The following is a 25,499-nucleotide window of genomic DNA, read 5'->3' as shown; positions in this document are numbered from 1 at the left end:
AAATAGGCAAGCTATGGAATATGAGGCCAGAAAATTTTATGAAATCTGTGCGTTTCCAAAAACAATAGGTGCTATTGACTGTACCCATATAACAATAGAATCTCCAGGTGGAAATGATGCTGAAGTCTACAGAAATAGAAAACAGTTCTTTTTCCCTTAATGTTCAAATAATATGTAATTCAGCTATGTATTTATTATAACATATTGGCACGTTGGCCAGGCAGCTGCCATGACTTTCTGATGATGATTTCTGGTTGCTGGGCGACAAAGGCTATGGTGTAAAACCATATCTTCTCACACCTTTACGCAATCCTACCACGGAGGCTGAACGCCTTTACAACGAAAGTCATATTCGTACGCGAAATATTATTGAACTTTCTTTTGGCTGTTGGAAAAAAAGGTTCCCTTCTTTATCTTGGGAACTCAGGACTAACCCAGTAAAAGCTCAAGCAATCATTGTTGCAATGGCTGTGCTACATAACATCTGCAGAAAAGTCAGTGACCCTATGCCATTTTCACAGCATGAAGAAGAGGCTGTCACAGATGAAGACGAAATATATAGTCCATTAGCCTCGGGTAATGATGAATGTAACAGAAATATATTAATTAATAACTATTTTCGTAGACTAGTTCAGACATAAATAAAAACCTATTTTAATAAAGACTAATTATTTATTTTTGATTTTAAGATATATATTTCTAAATTTAATTTAATCAGTTCTAAGTGATGTTTTTCTTCGTTATGCCTTAGTTTTTATACGTGGAGTTCTACTAAAAACTAAAAAACTAAAAGTTTTGCTCGTGCTTGCCATCTTATTTTATAATAACCGTCGATTGTAACCAACCGACGAATTAATTTCCAAATTATGTAATGACAACGGACTTTAAGACATTTTCCTGACATTTAAATTTAAATGATGTCAATGTAAAAAATATTACTTATGTAAATATTTGGGAGATAATGTGTTTTATCACTTGTAACCCTATTTACTATAACTTTTACAATAGATGTCACGGTGCAACGTTAGTAAGTTAATGTTAAGGTTACTGTAAATGTTACCGTTAGAATTAATTTTAACAATAACGATAACCGGCGATATGATGCAACTCACCCTTAATGCCTGTCTACGAACGGAAGGCGTTCAGTGCTCCACCATTATGATCTATACACATCTATACAATGTAACATATTATATTTATTTTAAATAAGTTTCCCTATATTCTAGAAATACTGTATGTCTGTGTGAATAACGTATTAATATGTGTGTTTATTGTAGTTGTGTAATTCTCATATGAATTGAGTATTGAAAATCGAAGCAAATAATGGCAATAGTGACAACTTCTATGTCCCCATCTATACAATTTAATAGAGAACTTTAAATATGGATTATTTTAAATATAAATTGTTATTCCTGGATAAAAGTACACTGTAAATAAGCTTATAAGAAGCTAAGCCTGTAAATAAAATTATTAATAGCAGTAAAAAGTAAAATAGGGTTACACATTTAGAATTAAAAGCCAATGTTGAATATGTGAAAAAAGAAATAGACGACATAGAATTATTAAGATTTAAAAGTACATAAAATTAATAAAATAGGAGGCACAAAGTTAATATTGAATGCATATATGGGAGAATAAGGTAGGAAAGTATTTTTCTTAGTAAGAGTAACCGTAGATTGTCAAAATGCTGGTACAACTTTTTACATCATTTTTTAAACGTGTAATCTCGGCAGTGAAAATCTACGGTTACTTAGAACATGCATGTGAACTTGTATAGTTGTTGAAAAAGCTAGTTACTAGTGAAGCTAATGAATGCTGATCATACCAAATTGATCAGATAAATTGGGTGTGAGTGGTTTTGTTATTTTAGTCATAATTCCAGTAATTCCACATTTGTGGAGCACTTGATGTCTAAAAAGATTATAAAAGTTCAATCAGCGTTTCATCATTTAAATTATAAAGTCAAATACCTTGTCAAAATATAAATGCAAATGTTACTGCAAACACCGAAATTCTGTTTTTTACAAAATTTTGGATTTGACTTTCCGAATATTTTTTTCCCGAACTCCAGTATCGTTAAAATTTGAAGTAATTTCTTTTGTACTAAAGTTCTCTTGTCTACTTTTAGTAAGGTCTCTGAAACACAGCTATTTGTCTCGGTATCGAATATAAATGTGCATTTTAAATGGCTATACTTCTGTTTAAAGTTGAAAAAAATACAATTTTTTTTATTTTTATGGAATTTATCACCTTTTAATTGACAAAAAAAGTACTAGTTAGGTCAAATAGGCGTTGCAGTTTACATTTGCATATAAAAATAAATATAAATGTACTTAAAACATAAAAAAAAATCTATTACTCATTACTTTATAAGGAATCTATATTTTCCTTTAATATTACGTAAAAAGAAGAAAAAAAAAAACACGATAAAAATTCTGCGTAAAAGAGATATAATCCGGTCTTCGCGAAACTCACCTGAATTTGAGTTTGGTCCGGCGACACTATAACTGGTAGCGGTGGCAACGAGACAGGCAGGACTCCGGGGACTCCGACCGCGCCTACGTAGGGCGCAGGCTCCAAGTACTGGGCGCCTATACCGTACTGAGGCACCAGCGTCGGCTCCAAGCGCTTGTGCGTCTGCACATCATAATCACCAACTCACTATACGTCCCCACTAAGGCTCCCCCATAATTTAGTAATTAGGCCTTAGTCAACAACGCTGGCCTGCAAGTTGACTTTACACATATCTTTGAATTTCTTCGCCGATATGTGCAGTATCACGATGTTTCCCTTCACCGTAATAACGTCGGGAAAATTATATACATGTGAATTTGGAATATCTAAACATTAGCAAATGGCGGGATTCGAAACCAGGACAAGTAGATTACAAGTTAAGTGTTAAACCCCTGAGTCACCGACACTTCATATTATGCACATTACCATCAAGGCTCGTTACAATAATTTCGTATCTTGGACTTCGTATATACGAGATAAACATAAACTAGCTGTTCCCTTACTCCATCCGCATCAAGTTATAAAAACTTTATTTGAAGCTTACAATTACCAAAATTCTAACCAAAAAATGACAACAAAGACCCTTTGAAGTTGGCTAAGAATTATTGCTATGGCAATCTTGCTTCTTTGATGTCAGCTTGTAGTTTATGTCCCATTTTCGCATGACGGTTTTTTCCAATTTATTTACCCCCAAAATTAAACAGTGTGGAAATATATAGGCATTTTATTAAATAAATAGTTATTTGAATATATGTTGAGAGCTTGCTGACATCCTACATTACAAAGTTGTGTGTTTATGCTCGTCATTCATATAATTTCGTTTTTCTATTAAAGTCAGTCGAGTTACTTTTTTTTAAATTAAATTAACACTACTTTTTCTTAACAATTTTAATGTCATGTTAATAGTGTCATAGTGGGTGTTACCCAAAGAGATTTAAAAAAACTATAGAAGAAGCATAGTTGACACTTCACTTAGACATTTTTCACATAATCTTACTAGCGCTACTGGTGTCCGGTAGACAAAATCAAACAAACAAATAATTTAAACACTAAGAATCGTGACTTGTTAAAGACATTGAGATATAACCGTACAAAGTTACCGGTGAAAAAAAAATGTTTACGTCTACTCTAAACATTTATTAAATGCATGCATTAATACATCAGTCTTTTCTTCCTCACGCGATAGATTATTTTGAAAAATCATTTTTTTGTTTATTTATCTCTCATGCTACGTTCAAATTACTACCCGTTTCAATTTATGGTATTTAAAACGAAAAAATGGTGCATTTAAGTGTTAAGTGTCTTTCTCACCTCTCTAACAGTATTTCTTTGCGAGGATCGGGATTCTCCTGATAGAGATCCATTATCAGACCCGATGTACCTCTGGTTACCGCGAGGCCAGGAGGAAGTGGTCCCCGCCGTGCATACAGTCGTCACAGTACCACTAGTACTACCGGATGCTGACTTCACAGAATCCGGCTGAAATACAATAAGTAAATAAAAATTCAACTTTAATGTGTCTAAATAATTTAGATTAGTTTGACAATTCACTTCAAATTTAGTACGGAAGGGTTGTGTAAAATCAGTCATGAATCTTATCGATATTCGATTTTATTCTTATAGAAGTTGGAATCGATAGATTTATAGTTATAACTTATGAATTAAAAAAAAAAACTGTTTTCTCAAGTTAATAATGACCATAACAAATAATGAGAGTAAATAAATGTTTATTACTACTACAGCCGTCCGTAATCGAATTCGATTTCGCTGTTATTTCTGTCATCTTAGCGATGACAGAAATAACAGCATTCTCTACAATAAAACCAATACTAGAATTGTCCTATAAATTAGTTTATAAGAAAATAATAATTTTAGTTGAGTTCGATAATTATTTAAACCGATTATTGGTATTTCAAAATTGTTCGCTACGTGTGTTTGTTTCGTCACTACGATACTTGTCTACTAAGTATTGTATTTCCCTTCATACAAATTGAATTGGATACTTCATATGCGTCATTTATCAAGCTAATCTATCTTATTTAGACACACTATAATATTATAAATGCCAAAGTTTAGATGTTTGATAGTTTGCAGCCTAAATGGATGAACAGATCTCGATGGAATTTGGCAGACATAGGATAGTCTACAAGAATACATAGGCTAATTTTTGTTTAATCCCATGCGGACCGAGTCGCGGGCGAAAGCTAGTGATAAATAACTATCTGTTAATCTAAAACTAGCTTTCACTAGTTAAATAGTAGTCTGTGTTCTTCTAGATTATTTTACATTCAGGCTTTTTTCATAATCCGTGATAGTTAAGATACTTTCCAACAAACATCTATGCAACTTTAAGTTAAGAGGTATGAAAAATTTATTTTTGTGCTATTTAAACTTAACAATATCAACATTTAGGATACATTTATAGCTGAAGTCGAAATTCTAAAATCTGTTTTGATTTTAGTGACATTAGGAGTCATAAGATTCTCAATTACCCCAAAATATAAAAATGAAGGACCACAGGAATAATCGATTAAGATAAAAAAACGAAAATACATAAATCAAAATGTACACATAACATACTTGTGACATAGTTTGATAAGATCCACCATACGTATCCCCGGTTTCCGACAAATACGTAGGAGATGGTAACGGCACCATACCAGCCTCAGTTGCCGTCTCTTTCCCACTTTGATTAGCTTCCATTTCTATCGCTGTTTCCGTCTCACTTTGTTCTTGTTTCGTACTCTTCACAACATCGGCGTAACTGCATATATAATTACAATTAACGTATATTCAAGAAGACAAAATTCTTAATTTGTTTGATGTCATTAAATTTAGAGTGGCATTATTTTAAAGATTTAAAAATACACCGTTTTAAGGTGAACTATGCATTTAAATACTGATCTGCTGTTACTATAGTTAACAGTAGTAGAGTCCGCTTTAACATCTACGTATGCATTAGCCGGCTTGTCTGGTGTAATACCACAACCACAGAGAATACAGGCGTGAAGTGGAAGCAATTCCACGTAGTTCAGTGTGGTGCCGTAGGCCCAATTTTAGTCCCTTTCCCTTTCCACCCTCTTATAAGGAAAGGATTGGATAGGGTAGTTGATTTGACGGTAGAGGAGGCGCATAAAAAGGGGAAACATCTCCTCCTCCGTCGTATAAGGGTAGGCAACGAATCTGCAATTGCGAATGTCTATGGGCAGTGGTCGCTTCGCCATTTTGGCGGATTTAAGTGGCCGCTTGCCTTATTAGACTATTAAAAGTTTAAATATGTGTGAAAATTAACATCAAAAGATGTTGTTAACAAATAATTAAGAAGCTTACCTTACTACCCGATGCGTGCAAACGACGAATTCAGGTTTCGAGTTCCACTGGTGGTATGTTATGTAGAAACGAGTCTGAAGCCAGATCCACTGCTGACCCTTGGTGAGGAATCGATAGTAGCACGATGTCAACTCTCCTTTTTGCATCACTATAAATTATGTCCAGCATAAATAAAATGATAGCTATATACTAATCTTACTATTATTATAAATGCGAAAGTTTAGACGGATGGATGTTTGTTAGAGTTTGTAACCTAAACTCCTTAACGGATCTCGATGAAATTTGGCATCGACGTAGAGAATACTCTGAAAGAATACATAAACTACTCACTTTCGTTTTCTGTAATTCCAAGCGGACGGAGTCGCAGGCGAAAGCTAGTTCCTTTTATAACGATTAACCTAGCTTCAATCAATTTTATATGTCGATAACTGATTATCATACTATTATATAATGTACTGTAGATGGATGAATGTTTGTAAGTTTATAGCCTAAACGGCTGAACGAATTTCGATGAAATTTGATACATATATAGAGCACAGTACAGAAAAACACGTAGACTACTCATTTCTGTTTTTTTTTTTAATTCCACGCGGACGCAATCGCGGGGTAAAGCTGGTACTGTAATAATTGACATCGAAGTTTAATAGAAATAGCGAATTATTACGTTAATGAAAAAAAGAAAACAATATCACACTGCAACATAAAAACATTACTTACATGCTTCATGACATGTAACGACTTTTTCAAGATCGTCAAAATGGTAGTAGTCGTAGCCAGAGGTGCCAAGCACTTCAAACGGTAAATATCCGATTATAGGCGGAGCACGATGGTCCAGAAAAAGAAACTTCCACTCTAAACTGTGTCGTGAAGTGAACTCATTCCGATTCGTATCAACTAGAGACACGTCACGAATTAATTGTGGTGTGTAGAGCCGACCGGTACACACAAACAGCAACCTGGAAACGACACATTGTCAAAAAAGACCCCACTAATTTAAAGGTGACCTAGTTTTTACGCCGTGTCAATGCAAAATGTTTAACTTAACAAATCTTTGATTTGTATTGCAGAAGCGTGCTGGTTGATCATATTTTCGCCGTAAGAACGTTGGATAAATTTTAGCCTAAGAAATTAAGCGGGTGGATTGTCAAACGGGCATAAGCCGCGTCAACGTGACCAGCATTTAAAACCATGAAACTTTAACTAAATAGTTTTCAAACTGAGCAACGCTCCATGTTCATAGAATTTGTTTCGTCACTTTATTTCCTATAAACCTCAGTGCGAAATAAAAAAAACCTTACTACCAAGAAAATACCGTGCAAATGTCTTCTTTCGCATAATTCGTATGTGTTAAATCAGACACGAAATGAACATATCTAAGAATTGCTTTTTGAAACATAATAAATTACAAACGTTACCATATGAAAAGGGCGAAATTATTCGAAATTACTTGTATCTATAATACAAATCTATAAATAAATACCATTCAGTCAAATCAAGTAATAACGAGCGCCAATTTTACCTATAAAAGCGCAATCACCATGTCGCGACACAATCACTAGAGGCGGCTCGACTATAAGTATATAAAAATCTGAACAGGGATAAAATTACTCGAACTCATTAGGTATATAAAAAGAAATTAATGTAACCCTAAGGGAGCTCCTATTCTAAAAGTCTGACACTTTAGACGTAACGGCCGCGCTGAACCACGCTGAGAAGCTATTTTAGTACCTGACATTAGAGTATTATTCTTACCTTGACTCATGTTCTTGATATCTAGATAGTTCGTTACTTTCGTTACGCTCCATGTTTGTACCTACAAAGAACAAATAGCAAAAAGTTCTTAAAATACATCAATATGTAGTTTTGTAAAACCCAATTAACCTTAATAAAGAATTTATTTTCCTTAACCGAATCATTACAGTTTACATACAAAAATATTTTTTTCCTCGGCGTTTAAACAAAGCTACAGGAATTTAAACTTGTTAACGAAGGCAAACATTGGCTTGTCTTCGTTAACTTCGTTAATAAGCCGGTGCTAGGCTTCGTTAACAGTAACTATATTAATGTAATAGTAATAATTACTTACGAAAATGTCCATTGAATTCTATAAGTTCATAGGTTGCTTCATCTCTGAAATCCAATGTACTGCGCCGTAGATGACACTGGAACTTGATCTCGTTTTCTGGAATATACGTAAATGTTGCCATTTATTATAATTGTTACGTTTAAAAATAATTCTTTATTTTACCGCTGTAACCGCGAATTAGAAGTGCCTAACACCTTTACATAAATAATTATCTCTGTCGCATGAAATAGAATAAAAAGGATAGAAATGTTTCATACATGTTTTGGCAGTGTAAACAAGGGTCAAGTAAAAACCGCAACGATATGTATAAATATTAATCCTCCAAACGTGACGTTGCACAACTATCGAAACAAACTACTTTGAATTATAAATTGCTCAATATTTTCCTAGGAACGAAAATAAGCCGGGATTTGAAATTAAGAAAGTTCACATCTACATAAAGTTTACAAATAACGCACGTGAACGGTCACGCGAACATTGCGTCCGAACACGTGTTACGAAGGACGGTCTTAATACTCACACCTTTAATCGGACCATTATGTTAACATATACATGAATTGCATAATATTCTGTAATACGGAATAGACGTTTCAGAGCTACAAATAAAGCTGTTGCCCGCGACATCGCTTCAATGTTATTAATATCCTCTTATTTACTTTAAGGTTAATTTATAATTATAGATTAGTATTCCACTTAATACACAGCTCATGTGCCCTTTTTGATTATTTTCTATGAATATGCCAAAATCAATGACATCCGTTGAGCCGATATTACGCTACGTAGTAACAAACATTTATCTTACTTCTTATCTTACTAATATTATAAATGCGAAAGTTTAGATGGATGGATGGATGTTTGTTAGAGTTTGTAGCCTAAACGGCTGAATTTCGATGAAATTTGGTATGGGTGTAGAGGATAGTCTGAAAGAACACAGAGGCTACTCTCTTTTGTTTCTTTTAATTCCACGCGAACGGAGTCGCGGGCGAAAGCTAGTTCATTTATAATATTAAGCAAGTAAGATAACAAAACAGGTCATCAGCCTTTCTGAATCCACTGATCCAGACGCTCCCCAATAAATTACACAGTACGACATCCTGTACATTAAATGAATCAAAAGGCATTGTATGTCGGCATTGTAGTGAATGGTCATACATGTATTTTATATACATATAAAAATATATCTTACTAATATTATAAATGCGAAAGTTTGGAAGGATGGATAGATGTTTGTTAGAGTTTGTAGCCTAAAAGGCTGAACGGTTCTGGATGAAATTTGGCTTAGACGTAGAGTATAGGCTAGAAGAACACAGGCTACTCACTGTAATACCACGCGGACGGAGTCATGGGCGAAAGCTAGTATTATCTAAATTGATGAAGCTACTATGCAGTTATGATAAGGGCATATTAGGCAATTTAATTTTATCGATATACACATATGTACATAATGTATTATATTTATATCTTAGAACGATTGTGGAAACTTACAAAAAGCATGTTTCTTAAGATTACAAACTATGTTAACAATCAATCGGCGACATATACATTCGATATCGTTCTACATGCATTTCTTTTCAGAAAAAAAGAACTGAATATGTAGTGAGGCTTACGCACAGCGTTACATAATAGTAAATAAGCAGCCTGCAATGAAATGATAGCTATTACCGAATTTCATTTGTTTGGTACTGATTTTATTTAATAAATAATTAAATAAGCGATTGCATGCCATTGACATCATCATTACCGAAATATCCACAGCTATACATAGATCATAGAAACATCTTCAATTCGCATAATGCAGTCTCTTACTATTGATTCATACTAATATTATAAAGCGAAAGTTAAGATGGATGGATGTTTGTTACAATTTTCTGTCTAAACCGCTGAATGGATCTTGATGAAATTTGACATAGATGTAGTATATAGTCCAGAAGAAGACATAGACTACTTACTTTAATTCTACTAATTCCATGCGGACAGAGTCGCGGGCGAATGCTAGTTTATAAATATGTTTAAAATAATATATGACACAATATTGAAGAGGTCAGATTATCACATAGAAATCAATGCAAGTGAGACGCAATATTTGATGAGAAAATGTCTGCAGTTAGGTTAATAGAATATACAATATTATTATTTCACAAGAAACGTTTACACCATGTCAATAAGATAGGTACATAACCAGTATGCTAAATTGAAGTTGGTGTGTAAATGCAAAATTAAAGGTCTTTCAACCTTACCAGTTTAAGTATATTGAGAAGTTAACTTTTAGTTAAAATTTACACAAATGAATAACATTAATTTTAAGCGCAGCATTGGGAATTGCATAATATTAAAACAGTATAAAACATTGGACAATAATATCCAAATATGTAAAATAGATATGAACAAATACTAATTTAATGATAGCTGCTCGCCCCTTAGAACTAGCCTAGATCATTTGCTTGCGACACTAAGAATAATAGTATAGTATGTGTTAACATATTTGGCATTTATACTCCTCATTAGTACCCCATAGTAAGGGATAGACCCGCTTCTGTTATGTTATATAAAATGTTTGTATAATCTGCACAAATGATATCAAGAAACCATTAACTAACCTCGTAAAAAAGGTTGAGAAGGATCAACAGCAGTCCTGGGATTCTGAAGGAGACTGTACAAATTTGGCCGATCATCCTCAAATGCCAAATCAAAAATGCTCTCATTTATCAAATGAGCCTAAAACAGTATTATAATTAAATAAAATATATAATTAAATTCCCAATTTAATGAATTGTTAGTAGAAGAAATAAAGATAAAAAATGTTTACCGGGTTGTGTCCCAATAATGAAGCTATGCTTTCAGAGACATAGTAAATTTGCCCAGTTGCTGAAAACACCATAACGAAACCCTCCAAGGCTTCAAGCACCAAATATGTGAATTCTTCATTGGATAGAAAAGCAGGTTTCCAATCTTCTTGGACATCATGAACTCTAGATCTGACAGTCACTTCTACAATACAAAGGACCAGTCAGTTTCTGATAAATGAAAGAATTGGTACTATAGAACAAAATATACATGTAACATACCATTATGATTCTTTAGAAAAGATATTGTAGACTTAAGAACTGTAGATTTGTCCATTTTCCTATTGCTGGTTGTGACCATTGAGGATAACTCATTTACTAGCATATTGAAGGTGTCCCGACGCTTTTTCTCGCTCAAGTTGCGTGTTCTCCTGTTACATAAAAAATGTATGTTGTAAAATAATACAACAGTGGACTAATACCTATATAGTTCATTTTTAATAACAAAAGGTAGCAAATAAGCAAGCAGCCACCTAAATCTACCGAAATGGAAAGTGACCGTTGCACATAACCATCCGTAATTGCAGATGCATTGCCTACCCTTAATTGATTTGATAATTTTAAATTGACATGGTAAACCACTTATTTCTATTTATGCAAGTGAACTCGCCAGACAAGTTTAAAGGCTTGAATATTGTAAACTTTTAAAACTAAACAATTATCTCAACATAGGGTCTATACACATTTTATAATTCTATCATGTAATATTATAACATTTATATGTTATTTAAGATTAAGCATCAGTCATCCAAACTAGTTAGGGAAAATAGGTATTCGGAAAACAGGTTGGTTCTAATAATTTCTGTTCTGCATTGATTTAACAATACACACTTAATAAGTAATGAATAAAAGTCACCATTCTAAATCTGCCCAGGCAAGATTACTAGGTGACGAGCCACTAAGTCACAAACTTTTTAAAGACAGGTATTTAAAAGTTTATTTAAATAACTCATGATAATTCTACTATCAATTCAAGCACTAGTTTCTCCAGTGGCAATCAGTAGCTGACAGTAGCATTAACAATTACAGAGGCAGAGAGCAGCGAGGATAACATCTAGGAACATCTGCAGATAGGAAAGGCGGGTGTGGTTCAGATAAGAGGATCTTTGTTTGATCATTACTCCACTGTATATACTTTGGGAAACAAAAGCTGCTATTAAAAGAACAAAACCAATTTAGTTCCAGAACGTACCGTTTTGTATCATCCTTATCGTCACTGTCGTCTTCCATGGTTACTTTTGAAATTCTTCTGCAAATGCAAAATACATATTACACTAATTTGAAAATTCGTAAACCACAATATTCAAAGTATTCAATTCTCAACTCGTACTGCATACGTTTAAAACACTACACCTATATTGCGTTCGCATTAATATATTCAAGAATAGTCACAATACAATGTCTTTAGTTCGGAAAAATACAATAAATACCTCTTATATACTGAAAGTAGGTAGTATTCGTTCACAAAAGATATTCCATTGAAATTAGTGTTTGGAATATATTTGTTAAAACAACAACTCTTGCTTTTTTGTCGCCAATAACTGACTGGACTATTATGTTATTACTGCGAACTTAATCAGGACAAACCACTCAAACTGTGGAGTATTTGAGACCGACACTAAAGTATACGTCTCGCCGAGTACTCGTAAACTCTCAATCGAAATGGTTTTACTTTTCAACAAACGTACGTAAGACGCAAGTACAGAGACAAATTAATGCAAGTTATTTCCAAAATTCCAAATTATTCCCGAGCGAATTCCGTCAGAATCAGACAAGAACATTCGTAACACCAAACCAAAGAGTAAATAACAGATAACTATAATAAACTGTAACTATCATGACATATCACCAAATCTAAAGACAAACAAACCCACGAGATTTTTTAAATTATAGCTTGCCCTTAATGTCATGAGGGCGCTACGGTCTAATACAGATGGGCACCAACCAGTTTTTGGGGTTACCAACAAATCAAAATTTTCTAACTTATAGCCAAATTCGTCTTTGTTGAAAACTTATAAACTCAGTTCTCGTAGTAATCGTTCAATATTTAAATTAATACGCGTACATAAATTTCACGGTGATTTAAAAACTAAAAGTTTAATTTACATTTTATACAACTATTTTTTCTCTTTATAACATTGAATGTTAGTGTCGTCATACCCGTGGTCCTAATTTAAGTAAACCAAACAACTCAACTCATTATGTGATATTTTCCAGAAATTAAAAAGGTAACATTTTTATTCTCCCATTGGTTGATATATGATGAATGACGCTTTCAAGTTGACGTTATTAGTTCAACCTTTTTCCGAATGCCATAATTTGCACGAAATCTAAACAGCACATAAATTGCCATTGCCTTGTCGAATAACTTGACAGGGAATGTCAGACCAGACATTGACAATTGAATTGATTGACAACAGTGATTGTCACTGGTCACTGTTAAACATAGAAGTTGCGAAATTTAAATTGTTGATGTTAATAATCTCTTAATATAAATAATTAGTAAGTATTATGTATTAACTGCAAATCTTCGAGGATGACAAATTTCCCATTCTCCTTATTGCAGGGTTTGCAAGTCTTTGATTTATTAACTAGGTGGAATTAAGCATGCTTTTGGATAGCATTTTCTACATTTGTAAATTATTTAATGAAATTTAGAAGTCCCAAAAGAAGAAATCATGTAAAATTACGTAAATTTGATTAGCAAAGTAACACGAGAGTTCATAATATATTAGTGTTTATTACAAACACCGTCATGGCTACCATAAATTGGCGTTTTCAATGGAGAGGAATATTTTCCAATATAAAGTAAGTTACAATTTTATGCTGCATGGAATAAGTATGATACTGTTTAGTGCTTCTCACAGATTTTTTTTTTCATTTTAGAAAGTACATAATATGGAAGTTAGCTCAGATAAAATTGACAATGCAATCTCTAACATACAATGAACACATGAGCCAAAGTTATGTGATTGACTGTTTGCTGGAACCCATATTTTGGATAGTGGACAATTTTGCTGGTAATCTAGGACAAGTAAGTATCTGGTGTGTTTTATTTATAAAAAGTATGCATACATACAAGACTGCCTGCTCCTCCATGTTATCCATCTCATAATTGATGATCATAAAGGCCATCCTAGCTCGCTATTCTTATATTCACCATAACAGCTACCTTCCCTTCCTGTAGCAATAGTTTTCTATGTAAGACATCCTATAGTCAGGTTTTAAGCAGCCCAATTGGAATAATAAGCTTCTACACCAATTGAATTTGAAATTACTTTCGGATCAGTTACCTATGTGTTTATGTAAAGACTTAATTTATTTTTTTCAGGTGTTTGTTTTCTGTGTAACAGTTTTGACAACAGCTGTTGTGTTGATTGCATATTGGATTGGATTGCCATTTTGGTGGCAACGCGATCCATGTACTACTATATTTTTAGTACTATTTGGTAATTGGCTATTACTTAACATAATATTTCATTATTATAAAGGAGTTACTACTTCCCCTGGTTATCCCCCTCATGTAAGTACTTTAGACATTTGTTGTAATGAGGTGCAAAACTACAGAATTTTTTTTTAAATAGTTTCACAGATAGGTAGCAGTAAACATAAGTTATATTTTTAATTTCTCTAAAGTTAAAAGTAAAGTTTGTAATAAAGTATGCAATCAACATTGACAGTACAAAAAACAAAGTATTTTTTTATGATGATATTGTTTTAGGGCACACTGATATCTGAAGCGGCCAGTATTTGTAAGAAATGTATATCACCAAAGCCACCTCGGACCCATCACTGCTCAGTTTGTGATCGATGCATCCTTGCTATGGACCACCACTGTCCATGGTTAAACAACTGTGTTGGCTACTACAATGCTAGACATTTCTTTCTCTATATGGTGTATATGGTCGCCGGAGTATCTTTCTTAATAATTTTTGGATTTGAAATTGGATTTCAAGTGCTATGGTTGTATGATCCAAGTAAGTAAAATGAAATACTAAACATTTCTACATGGATATTATAATCTTTTTTTTTTAAATATTGTAGCAATAATACAGCATAGTAAACATCTACATCACATTAAACTGATATTAACACATTTGTTAATGTTGAAATTGTTTCTTTAATTAGGTTTTTTTTCTTTTTATAATGCGAGGTGACAAACGAGCAAGCGGCCACCTAAATCCACCGAAATGGAAAGCGACCGCTGCACATAAAGAGGACATTTCCCCTTCTTATGCATCTTCTCCACCGTCAAATCCACTTTTCCCTCCCATCCTTTCCCCTTAAGAAAAGGGTGGAAAGGAAAAGGGACTAAAGTTAGGCCTCCGGCACCACACTCATCAGACTGTGCGCGGAATTGCTGCCACTTCACGCCTGTTTTCTGTGTGGTCGTGGTATTACACCGGGCGAGCCGGCCCATTCGTGCGAAGATGTTAAAGCGGGCACTACCACTGTTAAACTGTCACTTGTTGGTAGTCTTATCCATGTTATATTTTTTTATTGCAGGTGCTGACATTCCACATAATGATCCTGATCTAATTGGTCATCCAGTCCGAATTAATCAAACAGGAGCATTGATACCTATTAAAGAAATTGTAGAATATGATTCCATTAACTCTCCGAGGGAACATAACCTACCTATCCCAGTTATATCAGAGTTACAACTGATAAGTAGTCATCCTTGGAAACGGAAAGCAGTTATTTTTGTGGCAGTTACTTCTTTATCAGTATTTTGTGCATTAGGTACTTTAGTTAGGTGGCACGGGAAGAATATTAGCAGAGGAGAGACAAGTGTTGAAAGCCATATAAATGCAAAATTACGGAAAACATCGAGACATGTTTATAGAAATCCGTACGATTTTGGTAGAAGAAAGAATTGGAAGATATTTCTAGGGTTGGTCCAAGATAGGACATTTACTAGACATGTCTTATTGCCGTCTGGTCATAAACCATCTGGCACAGGATTAACATGGCATACCATACATAATGTAATTGAAGACTGGCCATAGATTATTATTTTATATTATACTGAAATGTTGCTAAGTCACTTCTACTAGTTGTAAGATTACATTCCCTTAAATATGTAAGAAATTTGATATTGTAAGGCTTAATATTTAATAATTTATACCAGTAGTAATTTAATCACCATTAATCTAACTTCTAACTAATATTATAAATGTGAAAGTTTAGATGGACGGATGGATGTTTGTTAGAGTTTGTAACCTAAACGGCTGAACGGATTTCGGTGAAATTTGGTAGAGATGTAGAGGATAGTCTGGAAGAACACGTAGGCTACTAACTTTTTTTTTTAATTCCACGCTTACGGAGTCGCGGGCGAAAGCTAGTATTTTATAAAAGTGAATAATCATCAAGATTTGAAGTATGATAGATAGTTCCATTGGTAGTAATAGAATGTAAGCAATATCTTAGTAATATTATAAATGCGAAACTTTAAAGGGATGGATGGCTGTTAGAGTTTGTAGCCTAAATTGCTGAACGGAATCAAAATGAAATTAAGAATAGATTGGAAGAGCACATAGGTTTGATCATATATTCACATTCGCTTTTTTTTTAATACCATGCGAACGGATCGCGGGCGAAAGCTAGTATTTTATATGTCGCTTTAACAAGGTGAATGTCCAGATGTAGACAGACCTGGTATGTTTATTCGGCATGATCGTTTCTCCCCTTTTACCCTTTTTATACATTTCAAGTAAAATACCATTAATATCATCATTCACAGTAGATTTATATATCTTTTACATTTTTGTATTGTATAATTATTAGGGAGGGGGGCACCTGCCCATTTGCCCCTCTCTCCTGGCGACGCATATGCGGTTAGTTATGTAACATTTTCGACTTGTACTTATTGAGAATAGATTTTAAGACGAAAGTTTATCGATTTTAAATCGTTGAATAAAGTGTGCAACAAATGAAACCCAAATGACTTTTTCTTTATTTTTATTAAGCTACGTAAACCATTTAAATTACATTTATGGTGTAATATTTATCTAACATAAGTAACTACGTAATGGTTGTCCATAGTATGAACGAAGTTATACGTTGCAAATGTATGGAAAACCATTTAACAATACACTGGCAATAAATTAAATTTAATCTATATTGCACCGGTTTTTTTCTATTTAATTACTATTATTAACAATTAGAAGCTTAGTAAAAGCGATAGGTTTTTTTTTGTGTATTTGGAAGACAAAACTATATAAACATTGAAGCTTTCAACACAAAACATCATTACAGTATTAAGAATAAATATAGCAATATCGATAATATAAATAACAGTTTTCTATTTTAATATCACCGTACTGTTTACTGTTGCCGTAGGTTTCCACTACCGTAACACAAGTGTAGAAGTTTTTTAAACCAATGACATATTGTCAGTGGAAATCGAAGGTAGACTAAACAATATTATGTAGACTAGATTGTACAGAGAAAAATTTGCAAGTGACAACACTACTAAAATCTGTTATGCTTGTTAAATATGTAAATAAATCTGAATTTCAACTATTTCAATATTTAAAAAACTCATTAAAATGACTAGATTTAACTCACTATAATTGGATAAAGATCATATTAAACGACTTAGAGAAAAGCTGGCAAGGCCTAAGGTATAAGGTATAATATTTAATTGTGAGCGTACTGCAAGTTCTCCGAGCTTAGAGCAAGGGATGTAAGGATGCTGCGACGTTGTGGGTTGACGCCGAGGTTTTCCCAATTTATCCAAGACAGGCGGGCAGTGAGATCTGTAATTAACAAAATTAAATATTGATTGAATTAAACGTCCATCGCCATCTGATAGGGTCTATCTAGCCAATGTAACGCCCGAGTAACATGTACAGTCGGGACAACTGTCGGTGGTCCCCCTTTAAAAGCTACAATCGTTTGATCATTTTAGAACGAGACTCGGAACAAAAACCAATATAACGCAATTTATAAATGTATCTGTACCACACTCACTGCTATCTAATTAGTTATTTATCTAAGAAGGCAATTTTTCCTGAAGTGGAACACCGCGGCATTCCGCAACTGTACAAATTCAAATGTTATAGAATGTATAATAGTACTGTCCTGTAGAACATTGTAGGTGTGTATTAGTGAGTCTCCACTGTCGTTACAACTGTTAAACAACATTGACATCTTTTCATTCTGTTTAAATCCACGGTCAAGTTTAACGATCACGTATTATGTTGACATGCAGTTAATAAGACCTTGAACTAGATTCTTGCTTTCTAAAACGAAGTTATAATGTCTATGGAAATAAAATGCAGTATAAGCAGACATTCGAGACAATTTGATCAAATAGATAATATTACTTACCGCTTGTATTCCAATGCGCGCGATCGGCCTTGATTTCACCGCGGAGACATTTCTCTACATACGTCAAAGGATCGTATTCAGCGTCCAAGACCTAAAGGAATAAAGTAATGCTTTAAACTTACAGTCTTATAACCAGGGCTCAGTATATCTTATCGATAAGCATATTCGATGTCAAACATACAAGTTGGCCATTCACATCAGGGTTGCCCAAATTCATACAACATGCTTGATGTTTTATAATTTTTCAAAGAAAGGTGACGCACGTATGCACATATTTTGCTCTCCACTTATATGGCGAAGAGAAAAATTACCTACAGTTTTTGGCAACCCTAGTCAAGATTAAGAGAAATGTTTTTGGAAGTGAAATAGTAACCTCTCTAAGAAGGGCTATGTACGCTATCGCCAGACGCAGTGTGTCGATCTTGCTAAGTCGCTTCTCGTACGGGAAAGTCGGCACATGGACGCGCAGTTCGTCGAACGCCGAGTTTATACTGCTAAAATCACAACAAAACACCACCGTTTTAGAAAATGGAGTGACAAAACTAAAAGATTCGCTACCAATTCATGAGTATTGTATCTAAATATCTTAATAGCTGGAAGTTTATTTATAGTGTGAAACTCGTATCCGAGCTGTTACATAACACAGCGGAAAAGGGAAGTAGCGAATCGAAACGAAATGTGGTCTTTATGTTAGATTCGGTTTATGAGAATTGAACCTTTTCCTGTATAAATAGCCAGAATGGACCACATTCATACAAGTTTTATATACAACTCCAGTGCATTGCTGTTTTGGATTCTGTACATTGCGTTTCATTATTTTGAAAATGGACTAATTGATTTTAGACACCATAAAATACCGCGAAATATTGCGATTATTTTTTGTTGTTTTCACAACAAAGAGACGACGCTTGTTAGGTTAATTTATTTTAATAAATTTGGTTTATTGGCACTATTGAAAATATAGGTCACTTATATCACTATTATATTTTGGACTGACCGACTGATCTAAAAACTGTTTAGGTCATTTCAATCATGTTTATGACAATGTAAGAATGGGCTTATGTTCTAAAGCAATGTTTTAGCGGAGACCAAGGCAAATTTCGGTCGGTGTGCTAGAAGAGTAGCTATGCAACTACTCGTCTACTTACTGAAGAAGACAAAATGCTAATTATTAAAAAAAGATCAAGTGACGTAGACATAATATTACGGCTGCCTTACATGGACAGTTTTAAGCCGCGTAGTGACGGCGGGCGGTATTTTTTAGAGTTATAACACGATCGCCGCTGTTGCTTTAAGCTGTACACGTACGACGGGCTAAAATAGTTTGATACAATGAAAAGGGCTACCCATTGGGGCCGGACCTCAGCATGCGGCGACGCTCCCGCACATTGGCTGCGGCTCTCTGGACGCGGTATGGCGATCCGCCGCACTGGTATTCCGGCTCGACTGACGCTTCCAGTAACGCTTCTGTAACAAAGAGATGTTTTAAACCAGCCTATACTCGTCAACGGTAGTCGTAGTCTTCAGAAATCCGTTATTTACAACTATTACATTTTCACTAGAAATCCTTCTCGATGCTCAATATTTTTGTAACGAAAAGACTAACATGTTACTTCGAACTCACCTGATGTTATAGCGCGTTAGCTTAGTAAATTCTCTTAAAGAAAGTTTAGTGGTCTTCGAGATCTTTAGACCGCGACGTAATGTGCTAGGTTCTCTTTAGCGGAAGCCAACTTTTTCCAACATTATGCAATATATTGTTATTACAAAATTAAATTGATAGCCGCCATTTACAATACATTACTTTTGGCCAACTTCCCAAAAGAAGGAGGTACTCCATTCGTCTGTATGTTTTTTTTTTATGTGTGTTACGGCATAATGTTTATATAGTTTATGTACAAAGGCAAATGAAATTATCATCAGTCAATGCATCGAATTATGGATATGACACCAATAATTTCTATGGATTTGCTTAAATTCCGAAATTTTAAAGTAAAATCATTTTTCTATTCAACCAAAATTGGCGGTGTTATTCATTGCGATTTTGTAACACGATTTTTATGCTCTTCGTAAACGCGTTCGACATTGATGGACAAATCGGCAACAGTGAAATAAAAATGAATGCAAATTTTTTGTTCAGTTTAAGTAAGTTTTATTTTTGTAATCGGTGAAATTTTATTTTTAAAATTCTATCACTATTAAAAAGCTACGATATCAGTGAATAACATAGCCTATATTTTTTATTGTTTTTTTTTAATTCCACGGAAACGTACTAGCAAGCTAGCAACACGTAATATACTTTAGTAGATGATGTACAAAACAACGTTTTAAATTTGTAAAGCATATTTATCTGGTTTTATTTTTTTAATTGAATTAAAGTATCTTTATATTAATTTGTTTTAGGTGAAATTCCGCCGTCAAAATGTTCGTTAAAACACAATATTTTTATTTCTTTTAAGTGTACCATACTGGAAACTCACAGTTATGGGTTGATATGATCAAACTTTAGGTTAATTCTTTTGCAATCGGGATGGAAATCTAAAAGACCATTAAAACTGCCTCTGTCGTTAATTTCAAATGAAAATTATCTCATGATCCCATGGAACGCACTTCTAACATCTACACTGCACTTCTACACGACCCCAGGAAAATGTGAATGTGACACAAAGAAATCGATTTACAATCGATATCTAATCAAGGCGACCCCAGGAAAATGTTTTATCCTGCCTTCGCATTCAGTAACACGGGCGCACGCTATGTTATGTTAACATTGGCGATAATAGGCTTATGCCTATAGTCTATAGCCTATAGCCTTATGGCTACCTGTGATTTCACTTATTTTACAAAAATGTATCTTACCTGTATGCATTTGCCGTGTGTGTTGGTGTACGTAGGCTGCTAAAGGCAGCTGCAGACGGCTTCGGGCAGCAGCATAGACACAAGACGGCAGCTCCGGAGTCATCGAACTGCTTTCCTCGTCAGACCCATCAGGGTATGAAAACTTTAAGCCACTGAAGTCTAAGTGTCGGTTGTCACTACGAAATAAAATAAAAAAATTGTAGTACTTAAATTGAGGTAAATCCAAAAAAAAAAAAGTAAGAACATACTAGTAACATATTAATATTTACTTTAAAGATGGTGATGTTGACGAGTCTGCGATTTGAGTTCTTGCTCCAGACATCATGAACGACTACACTCACTTTGGAAAAATTACTGTACAATACACTTCAGCCGGTAACCTGAAATGTACTGGGGAAGATTTGCCAGTAAAATAAATTTATACCCCACGGGCTCCGTATTTTATTGCGTGTGTCGCGATGGTGTGTTTTGGGGTGGGTAGCGAGGTTAATCGATTGTAGAGTTTATTGGGTTGAAACAACGACTATTTTAGGATACCACAGTGCGGGTTAGTGTGCTTTTGAGTCTCCCATCCCCCTGTGGAGGGGCGGTTCGCTTAATATTAAGGCGTAAAGGGGCTGGGCCACCGAACGATTTTGTGGTAGAACAGTGGAAATGTTATTTGGCGATCTTCTAGAAAGTAAACAGTTACGTAAGTATTAATTTTTAAGTGGAATTTCAATTAGAATTTCATTCGTTTTCCTTTTCCGAGTAACCATAACTTTTTGCCTCTTTTTATAACAGCTCGTACAGAAAACAGCGTTAATTATAATCTAATAAAGTGTCAGTAACATTAACTGTTATTTCTTTAAAGTAATATATATTGGAAGTCGTTTTTATATTTTTTTTACCTTTTTCCCTTCTTAGTAGGAGCAGATTTACAGATATTAATTTTAATTTGTTTCTAAATTGTATTGGGCTTTAGCATTCTAGTTGTTAGTGGTAAGGAATATTAATTATAGTGTTCAATTGCATACAAAGGATCACAATTATTAAAACAATGGAGAAGCTCTAGAGCGTCAATTACATATACGAGTAATACTTCAAATTTTACACGAGAAATTCTTGGTTACCATGTATTTATCAAGGAACCAGGTATCACTTTCATACTTCGTTGGGGTATCTATCCCGTTTTATCTATTCTTTTACCAGATCTACATTTTAGGCTGTTGTTTTTTTTTAAAACCAGTAAGACATTTTTATTTTCTCGTTACGAAGTACATAGCAGTTACTAAAATACCGTAAAGTTTATCATTACTATTGGTCCATATGTTAAATATCTTTTACATTATATTATTCCCTTATCAATGACTACGGGGTTAGATTTCTGATTTCACATTCATCCGTTATGAAATTTAAAAAAAAAGTACAATTTTTTCGTTTAACCTACAAGGATAAAAATTATAGTACTTTCTGGTAGTATTTAATTCTTAAATCTCAAATTTATATGTAATGTCTCCTAAATTTCCGTTGCGACATTTTCTCAGTCTACCAATTGTTTTGTCGCTCTGGGAGAGACGGTGGATCAATGCCGAATACTCTCTCTCATTGGACGAAAGTCGACTGCATTTGACAGTTGGAGAACATGTAGCTGTTTCCAAGAGGCTGCCCAGCTCCCTTGCAAACTCCAATACGGTATCCCCCTAGGTGATCCGTCTTCAGAAATATTGTTGCCTTAAAACTATCTTAAAGTATTTTTTAAGAAAACTGACATGACTTGTAACGTTAAGATATGAAATTATAAACACTAAAATAGTTTGAATATGTGTTTTCATTGAAATTTTTAAGACATTTTGTCTTCTTTTTGGATAATACGTAGGGGACAAATACATCCAACCACTGAATAAAAAAAAAACAAAATTTGGACAAATTAGTCACTAAAACCTTCTTAAAAGAACCGACCTAATGTGAAAGGAATAAAATTAACATAAGACTTCTATGAAGATTGGATGATAATAAAAATGCAACTTGATAATACAATGTACTACATTATTCAAACCACGGTTTTTTACTTTTCACAACCCCTAGGTAAAATTAAAATAGAAAGATTTAAGTAAATATTGCAGCACAAAACATTCTCAATAACAATAAACTTTGCCTTTTATTTTTAACTCACGAAGTAGACTTTAAATTACATATTCCTGGTAAAAGCTAAGAGCATTTATGTTACCGCCTCTCGGACGCTTCTAAAGCGAAATTAATTGTATTTATTTTCATATTTCATTATATATCTTGAATTAAATTAAAAAAAAAACATCGCCCGCAGCTTGAAACAATAAATATACATTTAGAAGCAAATATGTAAAAGTTGTCATCAAGAGGGTTAAACCTTGTACTTCAGTTACAAGCAGCTACGCTACAATTTGCATCGTTTCGTCTACAAATTAGCGTAGCGCCCTAACTGTAAACAAGTAATTCGCGCAACAGCTATAATTTGGTGCTAATTCCCATCCGGGAGTCGTGGCCGGGTTGACCCCTGTAATTGATTTGTCGCGGCGAGTGACTGCCGGGGACGGTGGACGTGCGATTGTCGTGGCACGCGACCACCATGCGTTTGTCGCGCGACTGACACGCTGCACGACCACGCCCTCTTTGAACGCGTTTGATAGTTTTTCGTGTGAGAGCTCTTGTCGGTTTACGCCGAGTGCCTTGTCACCCAACGCAGATGTTAATGTGAAGTGATTTACTGAATATGTTTGCATTGAATTGGTTTTTGACGATGTCTGTTAGTAATGTTCGTACGTCACTGATCGCAATCTTGTAGCCATGTTGAAATATTTCCGTCTAATTGTTTACAAATATATCTGGGCAAAATGTTTGCCAATTACCTTTTTAGAACTTTTTCGCAAGTTGCAAACATTTCTAAAAACAAGTCGTTTAAGCGGCTGCCTTAATTGAAATGTCACAAAGTCGGCGGAGGTAACTTTTTTAAACTTTCCGACCTTCCAAATATAACTCTACAGGAATGGAACAAAGAAGATTTTTACGCAAGAAATTAACTTTCGTCAAGGATTTTTTTAAAGGGTAAACGTAGGCAATTCAAGGAAAAACGCGCAATCTCTAAAATAGTCTCGATTTAGTTACGATTTATTTTAAATCGGAGTGAATTTGATTTTATACTGGAATTAATTTAAATTCAAAACCAACAGTCTATAGTCGCTGGCGTTTGTCGGTAGGTTTTTGGTTAATTTATTTATTTGCGTGCATATGCCGATTCGGGATTATCCTTGGAGTGCACGTGGTTCGAGTTCCTTTGTATATGGACCACGGAGGAGCAGCCCTAACAGCGGAGTCCTAGCTGGGGGCCCTAGTGGCACGCGGCTCGCACGCGCCTATCAAAGTACCCGGAACATATTCCGACGCCTACCACTGGAAATGTTTTTCTGACTGCACTTAATTAATACGTGAGCTGGTATAGTTGTAAACACTGTTATTATTATTTTTAGAGCAATTTTGATTGCTACTTGACTAAAATGTATTTTTATTTTTATTTTGATACAATTAACAAATCTTTAGATGGGCACACTTCTAGAAGTTAAATTTAAATTTTAATTTTTAAATTAGTGTGACCATAAACACTATTCTAAAAATAATTGAAGATAAAATTTATAAGTAAAAAGATCGTTTATGCTGGGTTTCTGAAGTTTCAATTTATTTTATCGCGACCTAGTGATTCATTAGTGTATGATTGACCTGAGTTTCAATGAAGTATAACTCAAGTTACATAGTTCGAAAACACATTTCATGAAGTTATCTAACCAAAAATTTTAACTAATGGTTAAACGTAGCTTGGAAACCGGCAACTACATTTTGTGGAGTAATTTATTCGATTTGCCTTTTTAAATCTTGACATGATATTTTTTAAGCATTATTTATTTCCATCTTTTTATCGATACAATCTCCACAAATATTGAAATAATTAGACTTACTTATAATATTTTATTAATTATTTACGTATAATAAAAAAACATTATTTTAAAATATGAACGGTATGTTTTGCAAATTTCGACAAAAATAAAAAATAAAGTTTTCAACGATTTATCAATAGAGCGAAAACTAAATCGTTTTCTTTTATCTTCCGACCCCAGCCCCTATTTGTCTGTATGTTTGTTGTATTTAAGCATTTATTATACGCAATTATTAACAAGTCGTCGGCAGGCTCGTTCACTTCAATTGTATCCAGCGGTTCTCAAATCACAGTTTTAGGCTTATTTAGTTTTATCTGTTTATTTTTGTAGCATTTAGAGTATTATAAATAGTTTAGATATGAGATATCTAGAAATTTAGATTATTTGTTTGGAAATCCACACTCAGATACAAACATTATGATGTGAAGGTGTAGGAACTAGAGTTAGTAGGTACTTCAGAATTGAATGGCTATTAAATCGAATTACTGCACTTCAATATTTATAAAATGAATAATTAGTCTACAGTTACATGAACCAATTCAACTTTTGTAGTATTGTAAATGAAAATAATTTTTGGTTGAACAT

The 25,499-nt window shown here is 34.0% G+C and overlaps 3 protein-coding genes across 11 annotated transcripts in view; 1 reads left to right on the top strand and 2 right to left on the bottom strand.

Annotated features, from left to right (window-relative positions):
• LOC106103044 (circadian locomoter output cycles protein kaput-like) overlaps positions 1 to 12,616 on the bottom strand; it is a 15,911-nt gene extending 3,295 nt beyond the window's left edge. For 2 of the 5 annotated variants that reach the window (XM_013282690.1, XM_013282706.1), the window contains exons 1-12: positions 12,204 to 12,613; positions 11,966 to 12,022; positions 10,996 to 11,144; positions 10,737 to 10,918; positions 10,528 to 10,645; positions 7,931 to 8,026; positions 7,597 to 7,657; positions 6,562 to 6,800; positions 5,845 to 5,992; positions 5,095 to 5,278; positions 3,826 to 3,993; positions 2,476 to 2,637 (exon numbers count right to left, since the gene is read on the bottom strand). In XM_013282690.1, the coding sequence (XP_013138144.1) occupies positions 2,476 to 2,637; positions 3,826 to 3,993; positions 5,095 to 5,278; positions 5,845 to 5,992; positions 6,562 to 6,800; positions 7,597 to 7,657; positions 7,931 to 8,026; positions 10,528 to 10,645; positions 10,737 to 10,918; positions 10,996 to 11,144; positions 11,966 to 12,003 (1,545 nt within the window). In that variant the 5' untranslated portion in view covers positions 12,004 to 12,022; positions 12,204 to 12,613. The other 3 variants (XM_013282723.1, XM_013282698.1, XM_013282715.1) reach the window with 3 other exon arrangements.
• Positions 12,617 to 12,985: 369 nt separating this feature from the next.
• On the top strand, positions 12,986 to 16,006 carry LOC106102556 (probable palmitoyltransferase ZDHHC16). 2 transcript variants are annotated; one of them, XM_013282085.1, is made up of 6 exons: positions 12,986 to 13,001; positions 13,340 to 13,581; positions 13,660 to 13,807; positions 14,105 to 14,296; positions 14,495 to 14,750; positions 15,280 to 16,006. In XM_013282085.1, the coding sequence occupies exons 2-6, from the start codon at positions 13,529 to 13,531 to the stop codon at positions 15,780 to 15,782; spliced, it is 1,152 nt and encodes a 383-aa protein (XP_013137539.1). In that variant the 5' UTR covers positions 12,986 to 13,001; positions 13,340 to 13,528; the 3' UTR covers positions 15,783 to 16,006. The 2 variants fall into 2 exon arrangements, with proteins under 2 accessions (XP_013137539.1, XP_013137531.1); XM_013282077.1 differs by lacking the exon at positions 12,986 to 13,001 and adding an exon at positions 13,129 to 13,247.
• A 754-nt stretch (positions 16,007 to 16,760) lies between these two features.
• LOC106103426 (helix-loop-helix protein 6) lies at positions 16,761 to 22,113 on the bottom strand. 4 transcript variants are annotated; one of them, XM_013283207.1, is made up of 6 exons: positions 21,237 to 22,113; positions 20,968 to 21,143; positions 19,455 to 19,575; positions 18,482 to 18,602; positions 18,109 to 18,199; positions 16,761 to 17,534 (listed from the first exon to the last, which is right to left on the bottom strand). In XM_013283207.1, the coding sequence occupies exons 1-6, from the start codon at positions 21,290 to 21,292 to the stop codon at positions 17,416 to 17,418; spliced, it is 684 nt and encodes a 227-aa protein (XP_013138661.1). In that variant the 5' UTR covers positions 21,293 to 22,113; the 3' UTR covers positions 16,761 to 17,415. The 4 variants fall into 4 exon arrangements, with proteins under 4 accessions (XP_013138661.1, XP_013138665.1, XP_013138672.1 ...); XM_013283211.1 differs by having other exon boundaries at positions 18,482 to 18,599; XM_013283218.1 differs by having other exon boundaries at positions 19,470 to 19,575.
• Positions 22,114 to 25,499: the final 3,386 nt, after the last annotated feature.

The sequence above is a fragment of the Papilio polytes genome, unplaced genomic scaffold, assembly GCF_000836215.1.
Source record: "Papilio polytes unplaced genomic scaffold, Ppol_1.0 DF824292.1, whole genome shotgun sequence".
Lineage (NCBI taxonomy): Eukaryota > Metazoa > Arthropoda > Insecta > Lepidoptera > Papilionidae > Papilio > Papilio polytes.
The sequence above is the reverse complement of the archived record's forward strand: the minus strand, read 5'-3'. Positions and strand labels throughout refer to the sequence as shown.